At 34.6% G+C, this 17,148-nt stretch overlaps 3 protein-coding genes across 7 annotated transcripts; 1 reads left to right on the forward strand and 2 right to left on the reverse strand.

Annotated features, from left to right (window-relative positions):
- The first annotated feature begins 2,874 nt into the window (after nt 1-2,874).
- Nucleotides 2,875-5,492, forward strand: LOC129318592 (cytochrome P450 71A1-like). Of its 2 annotated transcripts, XM_054963437.1 has the most exons (3): nt 2,875-3,058; nt 3,627-4,452; nt 4,537-5,492. In XM_054963437.1, the coding sequence occupies exons 1-3, from the start codon at nt 3,021-3,023 to the stop codon at nt 5,158-5,160; spliced, it is 1,488 nt and encodes a 495-aa protein (XP_054819412.1). In that variant the 5' UTR covers nt 2,875-3,020; the 3' UTR covers nt 5,161-5,492. The 2 variants fall into 2 exon arrangements, with proteins under 2 accessions (XP_054819412.1, XP_054819411.1); XM_054963436.1 differs by lacking the exon at nt 2,875-3,058 and having other exon boundaries at nt 3,099-4,452.
- Nucleotides 5,493-5,594: 102 nt separating this feature from the next.
- Nucleotides 5,595-9,322, reverse strand: LOC129317883 (putative disease resistance protein At3g14460). The gene is made up of 4 exons (XM_054962298.1): nt 7,577-9,322; nt 6,794-6,884; nt 6,580-6,639; nt 5,595-5,866 (listed from the first exon to the last, which is right to left on the reverse strand). Exons 1-3 carry the CDS (start codon nt 8,124-8,126, stop codon nt 6,591-6,593), a joined length of 690 nt encoding a protein of 229 aa, XP_054818273.1. The 5' UTR covers nt 8,127-9,322; the 3' UTR covers nt 5,595-5,866; nt 6,580-6,590.
- Nucleotides 9,323-9,492: 170 nt separating this feature from the next.
- On the reverse strand, nt 9,493-14,525 carry LOC129317884 (putative disease resistance RPP13-like protein 1). Of its 4 annotated transcripts, none has more exons than XR_008595081.1 (4): nt 12,072-14,525; nt 11,169-11,636; nt 10,496-10,565; nt 9,493-9,521 (listed from the first exon to the last, which is right to left on the reverse strand). XR_008595081.1 is itself a non-coding variant. In XM_054962299.1 (2 exons), the coding sequence occupies exons 1-2, from the start codon at nt 14,152-14,154 to the stop codon at nt 11,566-11,568; spliced, it is 2,154 nt and encodes a 717-aa protein (XP_054818274.1). In that variant the 5' UTR covers nt 14,155-14,525; the 3' UTR covers nt 10,830-11,565. The 4 variants fall into 4 exon arrangements, 2 of the variants coding, with proteins under 2 accessions (XP_054818274.1, XP_054818275.1); XR_008595082.1 differs by lacking the exon at nt 9,493-9,521 and adding an exon at nt 10,129-10,150; XM_054962299.1 differs by lacking the exons at nt 9,493-9,521; nt 10,496-10,565 and having other exon boundaries at nt 10,830-11,636.
- Nucleotides 14,526-17,148: the final 2,623 nt, after the last annotated feature.

Here is a 17,148-nt window from a genome sequence, read left to right on the forward strand (position 1 = left end):
TAAAATGTATGTTCTATCTATAGCAAAGAAACCCAAACTCACCGAGACATAACTATTTTAACCATTTCCTGATCTGAGGAGTTTTCAGGGAACTTTTGACCTTTAATCTGCTCACTGAATGCCAATAACATTCTGCATACTTACCTATTATGACAATGATAAACCTCAAGTCTTTTAAGCCTGGGAAGGACATGATTGAGGGGACACCAATGAGAAGCAACTCTTGAAGATAATGGCAACTCATTATCATTCTTGGCGAAGATTGCAAACTGTTTTAACACATTTTGATAGAGAGTTCAGAGAATAATTATCAAACGCTCTCAATAAACCTAATAATATTAACAAAATTCTCAATGACCCAGTCTTTTTTAGTCACTTCATTCTACGCTATCCTTTATCATCTATTCAAACACTAACAATATTCACATGTCTGGCGAAAAAAAAAAAGATTTATTTGGAAATGAAGAAAAAAGAGAATAGAATACAATATTGTAACGTAAACTTTTGGGAAACAGTCATTGGGTTTTTTTTTTTTTTTGACTGGGCTTGTACTTCTTATTTAATGTGTGATAATTAGGCCATGGAATTCATGTTCTACAAACTTTGTTTTAGGGAGTTTTTAAATCCATGATTTTTGTTTGGGAAAACCCCATGAAATTTCAGGCTTTAAAAAAAGATTGGAAAACATTGCAAAATAAGATTGGGTAGCTTTGGTTAGGCTTGGGCCTCTTGCAAGCTGGCCTTCTTGCTCCATTCAAAATTTAGGCTCAAGCTCATCTTTTTTATATGAATTTATGTAATATGACCCATAATATATAATTGATTGAATATTCCTCAAGTGGTTTATGCTATGAGATGAACCTTGACTTTCTTCATTAGGATAAAAACTAAGAGAAAGATAAAAATAAAATCAAGTAATTTTGAGACCTTACTGTCATTCTTCCAAATTTATTAGTGGCATAAAACATTAAACAAAATTATTCAAGGTGAATCTTAAATTATACTTTCATATCTACAATTTAGGTAAATATGCAAGTCTAATATTGCCATATTTTTTCGTTAGGTACAAATAATGAGTTTGGGATTGAGCTTGATACCATATGGCTAAACAAATTATTAATAAGTTATCATAGACAAAGAAAATTAAAATTCACTTACAACAAACAAACAGACATGTCTCATGAGCCAATAAAGGACTTGAAAGTCTAGGGATGCTATTCAAGAATTATGTTAACCAATTAAGTTTTATATCCTATATAAGAAAGAAATCTCTTTAATGTGCACACAAACTATTCACGTATTAATTCTCAAAATAAGTTGAATAAAATAAATCACAATAATGGTAATAGAAAATATGAGAACGTAAAGCTGATATTAATTGACAGGAAATCACTAAGTTTTAATGATTTTTGTCTTCTTTAATTGTGATTTTTCAGTCTGCAAGCCAGTACCAATATTGATTTCATTATATTAAGTTCAAAAAATCATGACAGTGTTTATGTGTGAGATGAAATGTGTAAATAAATAGTTAGTTTATAAACGAGAGAAAATGAAAGAGAGAGAATCATGCACCACAAAATTATCCTGGTTTGGTCCCCTGACCTACGTCCAGTCCTCTTGATAAATACCCAAGAGATTTTCCCATTATAAAAATTCAAGTACAATCCCTATAAGTTATATAATGAGCTCACACACAATTTTGACAAAGGTTTTTACACAACTCACCTAAAATTAGCGTACATGGTTTTATCCAACTCACCCAAAACTAATAAAACAAATGTAAGAAGTAGTTCACTAGAAATTGCTCTTGAGAAAGCTAGGCAGCAAAAACATTCGAAGCACCCAAATACTCAAAATAACTTATCAAGTGTAATTTTTATTATTAAAAAATAAGTTCTTAAAATAACAAGCTCCAATCACAATTTTTGCTTGAGGGAATAATAATTTTTGTTCTTTAAATTGCAAGAGTTGATTATGAAATCATAACTTCTTAAATGTAATTTTTGTTATTGAAAAATAATTTCTTAAATTAACAAGCTGCAATTACAATTTTTGCTTGACGAAATATTAATTTTTGTTCTTTAAATTGCAAGAGTTGACTAAGAAATCACAATTTCTCAAATGTAATTTTTATTATTAAAAAATAAGTTCTTAAAAATAACAAGTCTCAATCATAATTTTTATTTAAAAAATAGTAATTTTTAAAAAAAATTTAAAAATTATACAAAAAATTATAACGTGTCAATGATGATAAAATTATTTTTTCAACTTAAAAATTATTAATAAAAATTTTAATAAAATTATGATATTTTGATATATATGTAATAAATGGTGTCCTGTCTGTATATAGATATATATATGACTGACACCATTTCACGTGAACAAGGACAGCAATGCCACAAGCGAAGGGGCACTGCCGCATTATTTTTATGTGTTGTGTTGTGTTTTTTCACTATGAAGCCAGCATGCGCGCTCATCCTCTGGTCTAGACTCTAGTCTTGCTGATGCAAAATCAGAGAACGGCCACGTATGATTAGATATGCACTGCCAAATTATATATAGCTATATTTTTTCAAATTTTGTCGCCGCTGAAAAAGTTGATGAAAATTAATGCATAATTATATTCATAGATGAGATAGGATCACGTGCTTCTCCCAGCTAGATCCTTAGATTTTGACATTGTGTGTGTGAGATGGTCTCATAACTGAAGCTTATTCTTGGTCACGGCCTGCCGGATTTGATGGAAGATAAAGGATGGTGGAAAATGATGAAAAAAACAAGAAGGTGGGAGAAAAAGAGAAGATAATTACGTTGATTCCAATTACAATCCGTATCGCATGCCCAAGTCAATCTCATGAGTCATGAGCATCCAACCAACAAGTTGCTTCTTCTCCACACTTCTCCACACATCATTATCCCTCTCTTATTAGCCACTGGTCTGCGTTATTAATTAGAAGTTTGCGTTGGATTCTTGCCAAGAAGTCACTGTTGAGGAGCAGGGAAGGCACTGTCAATAACCAATGTTCTTTTGCAGCTCGTTTTCTGTTTTAGTTTCTCAGTTACATTTTCTCTCATCTCTGCATTGTGTTGCTCTTTTCTTTGCCATGTTCAGCTTGTGTTGCATGCATCTCTATTTACTTTGCCCTTTCACCTTTTTTCACTGCTGCTTTTGGTTTGTAGCCTGTAATCTTCGCTATTCGGCCTTCAATGTAAATGAAATGAGAATTTTTCATGGTAAGGGGAAAAAGGGAAGGAAAGAAACTTCCAGCTGGCTGACGTAAATTATGCCAACAAACGCACAAGTTTTACGTCCAATTTCAGAATTGGATGAAATTTTTTATAAAATAATATCCATTTAATATCAATAAAATTTTATAAATAGATCTCCAAATCTGATCAAGTCCTTTCCCCACCGAGACTAGCTTTTCCACACACACACAAAAATGCTGACCATTTTACTTTTTTCGTTTTTAGATTGCAAAACCATTCCTCACCACTTCTATATATAGTTATATATAACTTTGGAATCAAGTACTTAGCTCCACAGCCAATTTGCATTGCATCACAGACATGGAGTTGCTTTTCATTCTCTTCTCATCTATCTTCTTCCTGTTTCTTATCTACAGAACAACACGAACAGGAGAAAATCTTCCACCAGGTCCTCCAGGTCTTCCTCTCATCGGCAATCTTCACCAGCTTCTTGGCTCTGGTCCACATCGCCAGTTGTGTCATCTCTCCAAGCAATATGGTCCTCTCATGTTCCTGCGCTTTGGCATCAAGCCCACCATAGTTGTTTCCTCTGCCAGAATAGCCAAACAAGTCATGAAAACTCACGACCTCGTATTTGCTAGCAGACCCTCCATGCTTGGTCAACGGAAATTGTCGTACAATGGCTTAGACCTGGCTTTCACTCCCTACAGTGACTATTGGAGAGAAATGAGAAAATTGTGTGTCCTCCAGCTGTTTAGTTCTAGGCGCATGCAGTCCTTTCGTCCCATACGGGAAGACGAGGTTGTGCGAATGATTCGGAAGGTATCTCAATCTGCTGCTTCTTACAGAGTGATCAACTTGAGCGAGACGTTGATGTCTTTCACAAGCACTTTAATTTGTAGGATTGCTTTCGGGAATAGGTATGGTGTGAAAGATGAAGTGAGTGAGAGAAGCAGATTTCATGGACTGCTAAACGAAGCTCAGGCTTTGATGGCGGAATTCTTCTTCTCAGACTATGTGCCATGGTTGGGGTGGGTTGATAGACTCAGAGGGCTTCTCAATCGATTGGATAAAACCTGCAAGCAGCTCGACATGTTCTACGAACATGTCATCAACGAGCACATGAATCCAAGAGAACCTCAAACCGACCAACAAGACATCATTGATGTATTTCTTCAAATAATGAATGCTCCTTCAACCTCAGTTGTTCTCACTTTGGATCACATCAAAGCTTTGCTCATGGTAAAACTATCCTTATTTTCTGCACTCCATTGTAATATATAGTCTTTTTGTAAAGGTTATTCAGTTGCTCATGCATGGATGCAGAATATATTTGTAGCAGGAACAGACACGAGTGCAGCGACTGTAGTTTGGGCGATGACTGCATTGATGAAGAATCCCAGAGTGATGAAAAAGGTACAAGATGAAATCAGAATGTTGTGCGGCGAGAAAGATTTTACAAGTGAGGATGATATAGAAAGGCTTCCTTATTTCAAAGCGGTGGTGAAGGAGACTCTGAGACTGTTCTCACCTGTGCCTCTACTTGTGCCAAGAGAATCCATGGGAAGGTGCAACATAGAAGGGTACAAGATTGAACCAAGAACTCTAGTTTTGGTGAATGCATGGGCTATAGCAAGAGACCCGGAGACATGGGAAGAGCCAGAACGATTTTATCCAGAAAGGTTTTTCAACTGTTCAGTTGACTACAAAGGGCATGATTTTGAGCTGATTCCATTTGGAGCTGGACGTAGGATTTGTCCCGGAATGCAAATGGGAGTAACCAACGTGGAGCTTGCACTTGCTAATCTTGTTCGATCTTTTGATTGGGAATTGCCTGCTGGTATGGTGGAGCAAGACATCGACACAGAGTGCATACCAGGAATAACCGTACACAAGAAAAATGATCTCTGCCTAGTCGCTAAGATCCACAAAACATGCCCATGCTATTGACATAGTTTTCTAATGATCTCTGACTGGGCTTGTGCTTCTTATTTAAGATAACAATAACGCAATGTGTAATAATTAGGCCATGGAATTCCACAACTTTTGTTTGTTTTAGGGAGTTTTTAAATCCATCATTTTTGTTTGGGAAACACCCATTAAATTTCAGGCCTATAAAAAAAAACGCATTGAACAACATTGCAAAATGAGATTGGGTCGCTTCGGTTGGGCTTGGGCCTCATGTTTGCTAGCCTTCTTTCTGCATTCAAGTTTTGGGATATGAGCTAATGCAATATGACCCAATATGCTGGATAGTATATAATTGATTGAATATTCCTCAAGTGGTTTTTGATATCAGATGAACTTTGATCCTCTTATGAAAAAAGCACGAGGAAGATAAAAATACATTCAAGTAATTTTGAAACCTAACTATCATTCTTCCAAATTTATGGATGGCATAAAACCTTAAGAAAAATTCTTCAAGGTGAATCTCAAATTATACTTTCATATCTACAATTTAGGTAATTATGCAAGTCTAACAAAGAATCAGATCCATTGAAATCCTTTTACATTCTTCAATAAAAAAAAAAATTCATTTAACATTTAAAAAAAAACAGAACTGTTGCTAAGCTTCAGCAACTGAGTTAGCTTCTTATCTACATTCGCTACATATCATATCTGTCTCTTTTTTACTGCTTCCTCATCTTCTCAGAGCCTGATTTATCAAAACAATAAATCTTATAGAATTAAAAAAATTAATGTTATATCTCACACACAGACAGACACACATACACACTCACACAGATAGACAGGCAGGCGCGCGCGCACACAGAGAGAGAGAGAGAGAGAGAGAGAGAGATCATAACTTACATCTCATTATATATAGGGTTAAAATCAAACTTCATTAATTCATAAATACATAATCACGCATAGATATTAATTAATATAGCAATATTGAGCCAAATAATTAAATATCGTCCAAAATCTTTTCAACTTTTATAGTTAACTCTGGTCACTTTATAATTAATTGACCATCTCAAACTACAAATGATGTGATCAATAATTCTCTCATTGTTCATATGTGCACAAATAGTATGACAAATATAACCATAGTAGTGATATTATTGTTATTATTTTGAAGAGAAAGTATAGTACTTTAAACTAAATCACATGTTTCACAGGATTAGACGTTAAAAAAAAAAAATTGCAAAAGCATTGATGGTCCTGGCTGAGCAAATAATATGATGTAGGAAAGATGTTTCCTATAATTAATGTTGATGGATGATCATGAAGAGAAGACCAAAATTTAATTTATTGATGTGTGTTGCGGAAATGAAAAGGAAATTAGAAGGCAAATCACATTGTGTCAATGATTCCAAATTTGGAAGGAAACAACGTGTATTATATATGAAATAGTTATTTTCTTACCAGCAGCCTCTCTACCAAAACAGTCGCAAATCGTCCTGATCCCCTTTCATTTCTTTTAACCTGATATTATACATCAAAGCAAATTAAGTATATGACAACGATTTACATACTTTTAGATATTTTATAAAACTACACATAAAACACCATACAAGACGAACTATATATCTATATGTATGTATATTGTTTGGCCTGAACATTTGCATTAGCTTCTTACTTGCTTTTTGCTTCCAATAGATCTCTTCTATTTGGAAGCTCAAGAGTTATACTGCTTCCCTCACCTTCGTCCATTGAAAGCCTAGTACATTCTGTTCATGAAATTTTCAAACAAGTTGCTCATCATTAAAAAGAAATGTTCCATGAAAAAGAAAGTATGGATGAAGTCAAACTTTGATTTGCTCACCGCTAACATAATGTTTATGTACGAGTCATATAAAATCAGAATGTCACACTCACATAACACCTCACATTACATAGTGCAAAATGCCAATTTGATGTCACTATTTTCACACGTCACTTCCTTTTCCAACTAAAGTATAGTAATGACTATAGTGGCAATATTGTAAATTAATTGAATAATATATACTCTTATAAGAAAGCCACACTTGTGCAAAATGCCAATTTAATCATGTTTAGCAATTTACATCGTCACTTACTTTTATAACCTACATCGTAAATGCAATTATGATGACATCAGTTAGATAACAGAGGGGAAAATTAATATTATTTGCTACACTTATTTTTATTTCAATACATCTAGTGAAGCGGAAATATCTATTTAACTAACACAGAATGTAGCATATTTGGACTAGTGAACTGAGCTTAACAAACTAACGAGAGACCTGTCAAATATAAAATGACCCCATGTGATAAGGATACATATTTTCATGTCACGCTTCATGCATATGCATCTAATTAAGCATAAATATTACATTATACTGAGCCAAATAAGGAAACACTGCTTTTGAATCTTGTCAATTCTTATAAGTTAAGAGCTCACCTTGTGATGCTTCCCAAGGATCATAATATTTGCCATGTATTTGTACAGTAGGAATATGAGCAATCTTGGACAAGTGTCGTCCTCTTTGAAAATCATACCTTTTAAGTAATTTAGGGCAACCAGAGATATTCAGCTCCAAAAGAGAGGATGGCAGCTCATCTTCTGGCAAGGATTCAAGCTGTGGACAGTCTGAGATGTAAAGCTCTTCTAAAGAAGTAATGCATCGAAGCCCTTTTCCATCTAACAATTTAAGATTGGAGAAATCGCATATGTCGATACGCATGAGAGAAGTGGGCAATAATTGATGCTTCAATAAATTACAGAGAATCCTTTCACTTCCATCACCTTTAACCTGAAGTCCTGAGAGAGAAGCCAACCGTTGGAAACCCCAGTCTTTTATAGGCACGGAAGATAGTCGCTCACAGTCAACAATGAAAAATGATTGCAAGTTAGAAGGCAAACCACATTGAGGCAATGATTCCAAATTCGGAAGCTGAGAAAGAGAGAAGTATTTAAGGGTAACGAGGGAATCAATCTGCACTTCAGACATTGATCTGAGTTGTTTGCAATCTGAGAGAACAAGAGATTCTAAGGTAGGAGAAGACCCCCTAACTTGTGTAAAGGTTACCAAATCACGACAACTTTCAACCACCAAAATTTTAAGCTTAGGAAAACAACCTAATGGAAAGGATGTCAAGGAATCACAACTATTTCTAATCAGCAAATATTCAAGTCTAGTGTAGTTTTGCCAAGATTCCGAGGTGGGAGTTCTAATTTCCCACAATCTTCAATTTTGAGTCGTCGCAATGAAATGGGCAAACCATCAATTGTGAAGGACTCTATGGATGGGATACTTTTGAGATACAATTTTTGAAGGTATTGACAACCCGGCATCATTCTGGGCAAAAATTGCAAGTTGGAACAATTAATGATTCTTAGACGTTTCATTGAGTCTAGTGAATCATTTTCAATAGCCCTCAAGAAGTCCTTTCCCCCTTGGTTAACATTCAATTTTTGAATTGAAGTAATCCATTTCAATGCTGATAATTTAGCTCCCAACTGATTGCAGTGTAATATATCAACCTTTCTCAATGATGGAAGCTTGTTGGGCACGTCTCCCCTCAGCTTAGGACAATTATTCAAATGCAGATGTTTGAGACTATGAAAAGGAAATTCGGTACCCTCACCTTCAAATGGTAACCATTGCTCCCAAGCTAGCATATTTTCAAATTTTAGACTTTCCAATGACGGGAATGGATGAAATGGAGAGGACTTTGTTTGATTGCAATAGAACTCATGCCCAACTATCTTTATAGAAGTCATTTCTTGAATTGAAAGCTTTTTAAGAGAAGGTAATTGTCCCAATGGTGGAAGTGATGAGCAATCTTTGCAATTGCTTATGCATAAAAAGGTAACATTTGTATATGAAGAATCTCCAACCCAATTTGGAAAGCTCCGGCCACCATAATGGTTGATGGTCAATCTCTGTAACTTTGTTGAAGGTTGCATCATGTTATGTCACGCCCCAAAATAAAGGGTGACCGGCACGGGTACGAACCATTCTCACATTCCCGTAAGCCTCCAAATGAACATTGATTTCATGTCATTCATTTTTTTTTCATTTTTTTTTAAAATGTTGACATATTTGCAGAAATTTCGGCAGAACCTCCCCTGTAACTAGGATCTCCCGAAAATTCTACAACAAAAATTTTTACAACTAACAGTATAAGTCAGGAGCATAGCTCCTTCCAGCCAGCAACCAATGTACAGGCAAAAAAAGATTCATCAACAACCTATGTGGAGCATCTACTCTTTCTTTCGATTCAAAAAGACATACAATTCATATATTTACATTAAAGTGGCAATACCAATCAAAAGGATCCACCTACTGTAGCTAGTTGCCCCTTTTTGAGGTCGTTGGTGGAATCGGCGTCAGCTAACCAATCTGAGGCCAAATAAATTTTTTCCAGTGAATAGCATTCCCATGATAAAATTTTTAAAATTTAACTTGACAATCTCTATTAATGGTGTCAAGAAATTGAAAGTAATTTCACCAAAATTTATAAGCATGTAAGTCATAATCATTTTTGTAAAATAAGAATGAAGTGAAAACAATTTATGTTATCGTGCTAAAAGAAGTTAATCTGCTCTCATAAAACTCAAAACAACACCCATTATTTATCAAAATCAGGTAAATTTTGAAAATGCATATTAATTAACATTCAAATTTCTGAGAACTCAGCAGAACAAGTTACAAACGTGAACACACAGTTCACGAGGGTAAATAACCAAACGCGGCTTATGCCACGAAAACAAACGTGGACACATCAATCCACGAGGGTAAGTAACCAAACGCAGCCGAAGCTACGAAACAAACGTGGACACACAGCCCACGAGGGTAAGTAACCAAACGCGGCTCAGGCCACGAAATCAAACGCGGGTACGAAGCCCACGAATACCAAACGTGAGAATAAAACTCACGAAACAAACTAGCTAGTATTTAACCACAGCGCGCTACGGGCTAACGAAACTGCCGTTAGCAGCAGTGTTCTGTTTCGAGTTCTCTTAGAAATCCTGTTTCAAACATGCGAGGGAAATAATCATTTTTGAGTTCAAACTTTCATTATCAAGATCAAACTCGCATGAATTACTTCAAATATATGAAACTTGCCAAATCGATACATCATAATGAATGTACAAACTTGTACTAATCATGTAACCAAGAAAATTTCAAAATTCAATAAGCAAATGTGCTTTCATCAATATTAGAAATATATTTCTTGAGAAAATGCACAAATTATAATGTAACTGTCTTTCATCATTGTTTCAAAATTTCTAAAACTAACATAATTAATAAAAATGAAATATTTCAATAAAAAGGTTTTTAATAAATAATTATAAGGAATGCTATTCACTTACCTGTTGAAGTTCTAACTCCCGAAAGTATTCTTCTTTTAAGTCTTTTCAGGGTCTTGTTCTTCCACACACCCTATAAAATATAAAATATAAATATATAAAATTTTAATTTATAACACAACCTTCACTAACCACCATTAAAATCTCAAAACCCAAATTTACAATTTAAAGTTAATTCAAGCATTATCATTAATTTCTCTTACTTTCTTCATAAAACTTTAACCATGCCATAATATTTCCATGGAATAGGAGTTTTCTCCCAATCTTTGTATCATTTACCTTAGGTGCATTACTTCTACCTCCTCAATCCTAAGCCTTTAACCATTCACCAAAAATCAAACAAACTCTAAATATACACATGATTGTGTGCAAGCCCATAATTAAATTCCTTTACAAAGCTACAAGAGAATTTCTAAACTAATAATTCCCATCAACAATTAGAGGTCAAATTTTTTTTTTATCTCCTCATATAAGCCCTTCAATGACATCTTATAGGTACCAATCATATATCCAAGTTTGTCTCTTTCGATTTCAGTCCAGATATATATATATATATACACATTTTTCGGTCAAGGCAACAACAGAACACCCACCAAATTTTTTTTATAATTTTAGTCCTCAAACAGAACTCTCCCTCCCACATAAATTCAGCAAGAAAAGTCCTTAAATTTCTTACCTTAAACACCAGTAATGGCAGAGGCAGCAAAGAAGATAGAATCTACAGCAAAACAGGGGAGAAAAACGGAACTCTCCAGCTGATGCAAGAAACAGAGGGAGACGCAGCACCGTTCAGAAGAAAAGAAAACCAGAGTCAGTGTCGCCTCAGCCTAAACCAGCAGTACCCATTTCAACGACTTAACATGGTGGAACGCTGAGCTCGTAACCGAAATGGAAGGACCAGCCACGAGCACACCAGCGACGATGAGCTACGCGAACGCAGGTCCAGCTACGGTGGAAGGGAAGAAAGCAGTGACCACGAAAGGCTAAGCAAGATTCGTCCAATCTCAGATCTCTCTCTTTCTTCTTCTTTTTTTTTCGATCTCCAGCGACCAAGGCGAGAGACGCACCCACAGTCACCGGCCAACGAACACAGAGAGAAAAGGAACGATGAAACTCTCTCTCTCTCTCTCGCGGAGCTTCTGCTCTGGAATGACCAAGAAAGAAGAAGGAAGAGTTACAAATATCAGATGAAGCTAAGGGCAGTTTGGTAATTTCGCACGGCCAGCAAAAAAGAAAATTTTGACTCTGCTTTTGGTCTCTTCCAAATTCGAACTTGGGACCTTATATATGAAAGGTTGCTCAGCTGCCACTAGACCAAGTCTCTAACTTGTTATATTTATCCCAAAAATTAATATAAACACACTTTAAGTAAGTTATCCTATATATATTTATTTATTTAGTTTAAATTTTTGTTGGGGTCATTACATGTTAAGTACATTTTGCACTATTGTTGGTGAATACTGAGAATCACTATCCCATTCCAAAACTAACTCCTCAATTTTCTCTCTCATCTTCAAGTTTGCCTCAAAAGCATCAATGGGATCAAGCACATTTTGTAACTTCAAAATGGAAAGCTTACCTTCAAGATGAGGTAGCTTTTTTGACTCCCTAATTCTCAATCCATCTGATTGTTTTCCCACCACAAAAGTACTCATACTATGAAGATTTTGTAGTTTGGTGATTTGTGCCGGCATCTCCTTCAATGCAGTGCCACTAATGTCCAAGTGACGTAGATTGATCAGCTTTTCTATGCTCCTGGGCAATTCATTGAAAGACTTGCAATATGATAAGAGCAAAGTTTGCAAATTGCAAAGTGTGAAGGTCGCATCAGGCAACCTTGTGATTTTGGTGTGGGAAAGATCAAGATATCGCAAATGTTGCAAATTGCCAATTGAATCAGGTAGCTCAGTGATGTTGGAATACATAGACAAAGACAATACTCTCAGACACTTTAGTTTTGGCAACAAATCATGTGAGACCTTTTTGCTCAAGACAAATGAATTTATAAATGCCCAAGTTTTTTGGGGTAGAAAAGTCCTCAAAGAATTTTGGTGATAAAAGACCTCAAACATTTTAAAACCATCATATCCTTGTCTAGGATACGATAAATGGCGAACATTTTTTGGAATTTTGTCTCCTTCTAACCAAAGACAACTGTTACCAGACACAACTCTGGCTAAATCAATGATGAGATCATGCATGATGAACTTTTCTGGATCACCTTCATGCTGTTGAATGAAGGATCTAGATAGTAATTCATTAAAGCAGTTATCTGATTCTATCTCCAATATCTTCCCTTGGGAGTATTGTTGTACAAAACCTTCAGCCATCCATAACAAGACCAATTGCTTCCTATCCAATAAGTGATCTTTTGGAAAAATTGAGCAAAAAGCAAAACATTTCTTTAAATGTGGCGGAAGATAAACATAACTCAAATATAAAGAAGGTAAAACATCGTCACTTGGTATGTCCCACACATTACTATTTAGAATTTTACACCATTCCTTTTCATCCGCTTTTGAACGCAAGAGACCTCCAATTGATCTAGCAGCAATTGGTAGACCACAACATTTCCTTGCAATTTTCCTTCCAATTGCTTCTAGCTTTGGATGCTTCTTATGATCCTCAATTTTAAGGGCATGCTTGGCAATTAAAAACCAACAATTTTCATTTGAGAGAGTTGACAATTTATACGGAGGAAATGTATGTGTGATTTCAACAACTCTTTGTTGGCGAGTTGTGACAATGATTTTACTTCCCCCTTTTCCATTGCGAAAAGGAGAAACTAGATCATCCCAATCACTATATTTCTCATTCCATATATCATCAAATACAATCAAAAACTTGTTATCCTTCAAGCTATTTTTCAGTTCAACTCGAAGGAAATCTAGATTTTTACTATTATAGGCTTTTGAAGTGACAGATTCTAGAATATTCTTGGTCACCTCAAAGGCATTGAAATCTTCTGAAACACATGCCCAAGCCTTCAAATCAAAATGCTTCTGCACTTCCTCATCATTGTAAAGGAGTTGAGCAAGGGTAGTTTTACCTACCCCACCCATGCCCCAGATAGTGATCACTCCTATATCATTACCCTCTGCATTTTCATCACGCACAAGCATTTTCAACAGTTTCTCCTTATCATCCTCTCTACCAACTACAACAGATTCATTTATTAATGAAGTAGCAGTTGTTTTATGAGCCCTCCGGCTAACACTTTGCAAATGAGGGAAATCCTTTTGTTCAGCGAAGTGTTTAAGCCTTCGGTAAATTGCTTCAAGCTTCATGTTCATGTCCCAGTAGCAATCACCAAAAGTATAAGAAAGGAAAGAATGCACCTTATCAGCAACGCCTTCATCAGAATCTTGTTCCACCTGCCATCTGAGAGAGTCAGTGTTGATTTCATCTAATAAATCCTCTGCATCATAAGCGGCATCTTTCAACTCTTCAAGCCATTTCTTGACAGCAGGGCTAGTGATTTGCTTCTCTTCAGCATCATTGAGAATAGCATCAAGGATAATGAGAGTTATCTTCAGCTCATCCAAGAGTGAAACATTCAGGTTTCTATCCTCAACAAAATCTCGAAATTTACTTGAGGTGATAATGTCTAGTATGGTCTGGAAGGTCGGAGAGAGAAAGGCTCCTAGTACTGCTGCGTCCATGCTTTATCTTGGACAAGAACTCAGGTAATGAGGTGTGAGATATTTTGAGAGTGAGAAGAGTTTGATAAGTTGCAATGGATTTAAAGATGGTTTACATTGACTGTGAGAACAGTTGATTGGAAACTTAATTGACTTTGACTACTCTACTGGGATATTCTGGGAATACTATAAGGAGGAAGAGAGATAACTATTTGAAAAAGTCGTCACATGATTAAAGTTATCTTCAACTCATCCAAGAGAGAGACATTCAGCTTTCTATTCTTCATGTAAGTCTCGAAGCTCGCTTGAGGTGATCCTATCTAGTAAGGTCTTCACAGAAGCAGAGAGCAGTGCTTCTCCCACCACAGCAGCAAACTCCATGCCTTGTTTTGTTTCAGAACTCAAAGGTATTGCTTAGAAAATTGAGAGAGAAGAAAGTTTGATCGGCAGCGATACAGTGAAGCTGGTTTAGATTGACTGAGAGAATACTTTGACTACTTTGCGCGTTGGAATATTCTGGTTTAGACTGAAGGGGAGGGCAACAGCAACATCTCTGTTCTTTCTTGGAAAAGTCTACCTTTTTTTTTAATGTTTAAATAGAAAGTTGCCAGAAAAGTTCACCATGTATAATATTAGAGGAAAAAAGAAAAAAAAAAGTTAAATGAATATTAAACTATCGAGAACAATCTAATCTTTCAGTCTTATGGATCAAGTTTAATCCTGTTATTTTTTGAATTACAACTAAATCAAATTAAATTATGAGTTGTCTAACCTAATTCTTTTCATAAAAAAAATCAAATTTTAAGTTAGTTTAAAATTCAATCTTATTCAGTTCTTTGTGTGCAGCCCTGATTTCAACATTACGAGATAATTTTCTAAGCTGTTTAGTTTATTAAACATGGATGGTCTTAAGAAGGACTTGTATTTTCAATATGTAGGCCCATTCACAGTAACTTCTTCGTTCTTTCATGAAAGAGAGAGACTAACCAACAACCATTCATTTTTCCACATGGATCTTCTAACGGTATTGTTGAATGGAAAATATCAACGAGAGAGGATTTTAAATTTTTAAGATAATTTCTTTTTTGTGGCTTTGCTAGATTTAATATGAGAATTGATAATTAAAAAATATCTTTATTTTATATTTAATGTATATTAAAATAATAAGTTACTTGAAATATTTAAAAATTAAATAAAATTTTGGTTGTTAAGAAATCAATTTACACAGTCTAAATGGATGACGAACACCTTTTGCTAGAGTGAATTAAAAATGGTCAATGATATCTCATGTTGACATACAATGGTGGAGATAAGTGGAGACTAGCAAAAGCTATAGGCACTCCTAACTTTTTAATTTTTTTCTCAATAAATTGTAATATTTATATATTTTTAGCTCCCTTTGATACTAATAAAATTTAACTTAAACTAAACTTTAATAATGACTTATTCAAGTGTTAAAAGATTATGGCTGCTAGGATGGTCTTCTAGAAAAAAGTTCTTTTTGTAACAACAAAACTATTGAAATTCTTGTTATGAATTGTGTTTTACTTTGATATAATTTGGTTTTGTTGATGAAAAGATTATCAATTATCATGTTGCTATATTTTATTTTTCCTAGATTAAAAATTAAAAGAATTAAATAATAGATTAACTGAGCAATTAGCAACATAACTTTTTAAATTGAGCACAGTTTTGAATCCTAAAGATACATTTGTAACATTCAATAGAAAGAACATCTACAATTTTATTGAGAAATTTTACTCTTCAACAATTTTTTTTGACCAACAGAAGATTTAATTAGAATATGAATTAAAACATTATGAGCTTGATATACTCAAAATTCAAAAATACCAATTTTCATAACTTGACCATTACGGGTGAATTGTATCCGAAGTTTTCAAGAGGATGGAAAGTTTAATTTTTATCGTTTGATTAACATATTACAAAGGCTTTACTAACTCTTTCATTGTCAATGACAACTTGAACGAGTTTTTTTAGCTATAACTTAAAACTATAAAAACAATGCTCCCAAAAAGATGGAAGATAATTTTTTCACTAATTTGATTATAGTTTATATTAAGAAAAAATTGTTGAAAATTTACCGCAGACATGGTTATTGATGACGTTTATGTTATGAATCGAGGAGCAATACTTAAAGAAAAGAAAATACATGTTTATTTTAGTTATATATTTTTAAAATTGATTTTGAATATATTGAAGCATTTATGTTATGTTATGTTATACACCCACACATAATTTTTCTCCAGTTATTGTACATGAATTGTAATTCGACCCCCTAAACAAAAAATCTTGAATCCGCTCTTGCTCACATGAAATGAATAATAATGATAATGATACAGTAGTCAATATCATTGGCTAGAAAATATTTATTATATATGAAGAATTTCATAATTCTAAAATAATTTTCTAAACTGTTTAGTTGATTAAACATGCATGGTCCTAAGAAGAAGGACTTGTATTTTCAATATTGGGAGGCCATTCACAATAACTTCTTTGTTCTTTCGTGAAAGAGATTAACCAACAACCGTTCATTTTTTGCAAAAGTATCTTTTATTGGTATTATTGAATGAAACATATCAATGAGGGAGGATTTTAAATTTTAAGATACTTTCTTTTTTGTGGCGTTACTAGATTTAATATGAGAATTGATACAACAAAACAACAACAACAACAACAACAAGCCTTTATCCCACTAGGTGGGGTTGGCTATATGGATTGCAAGACGCCATCGTGCTCTATCATTTATCAAGCTTTTAGGAATATTATTAATTAAGAGATCGCGTTCAATAACTTCCAAGAGTGTTCTCTTAGGCCTTCCTCTACCTCTCTTAATCGGACTCAAAGTTATATGTTCCACTTTTCTCACTGGTGCCTCCCTTGGTCTTTTTTGTACATGCCCAAACCATCTCAACCGATTTTCTACCATTTTTTCCTCAATAGGTGCCAACCCTCACTTTTTTGCATACGTGCTCATTTCGAATTTTATCTTTACGT

The sequence above is a fragment of the Prosopis cineraria genome, unplaced genomic scaffold, assembly GCF_029017545.1.
Source record: "Prosopis cineraria cultivar Desert tree isolate PC_DT_omini unplaced genomic scaffold, ASM2901754v1 PC8, whole genome shotgun sequence".
Lineage (NCBI taxonomy): Eukaryota > Viridiplantae > Streptophyta > Magnoliopsida > Fabales > Fabaceae > Prosopis > Prosopis cineraria.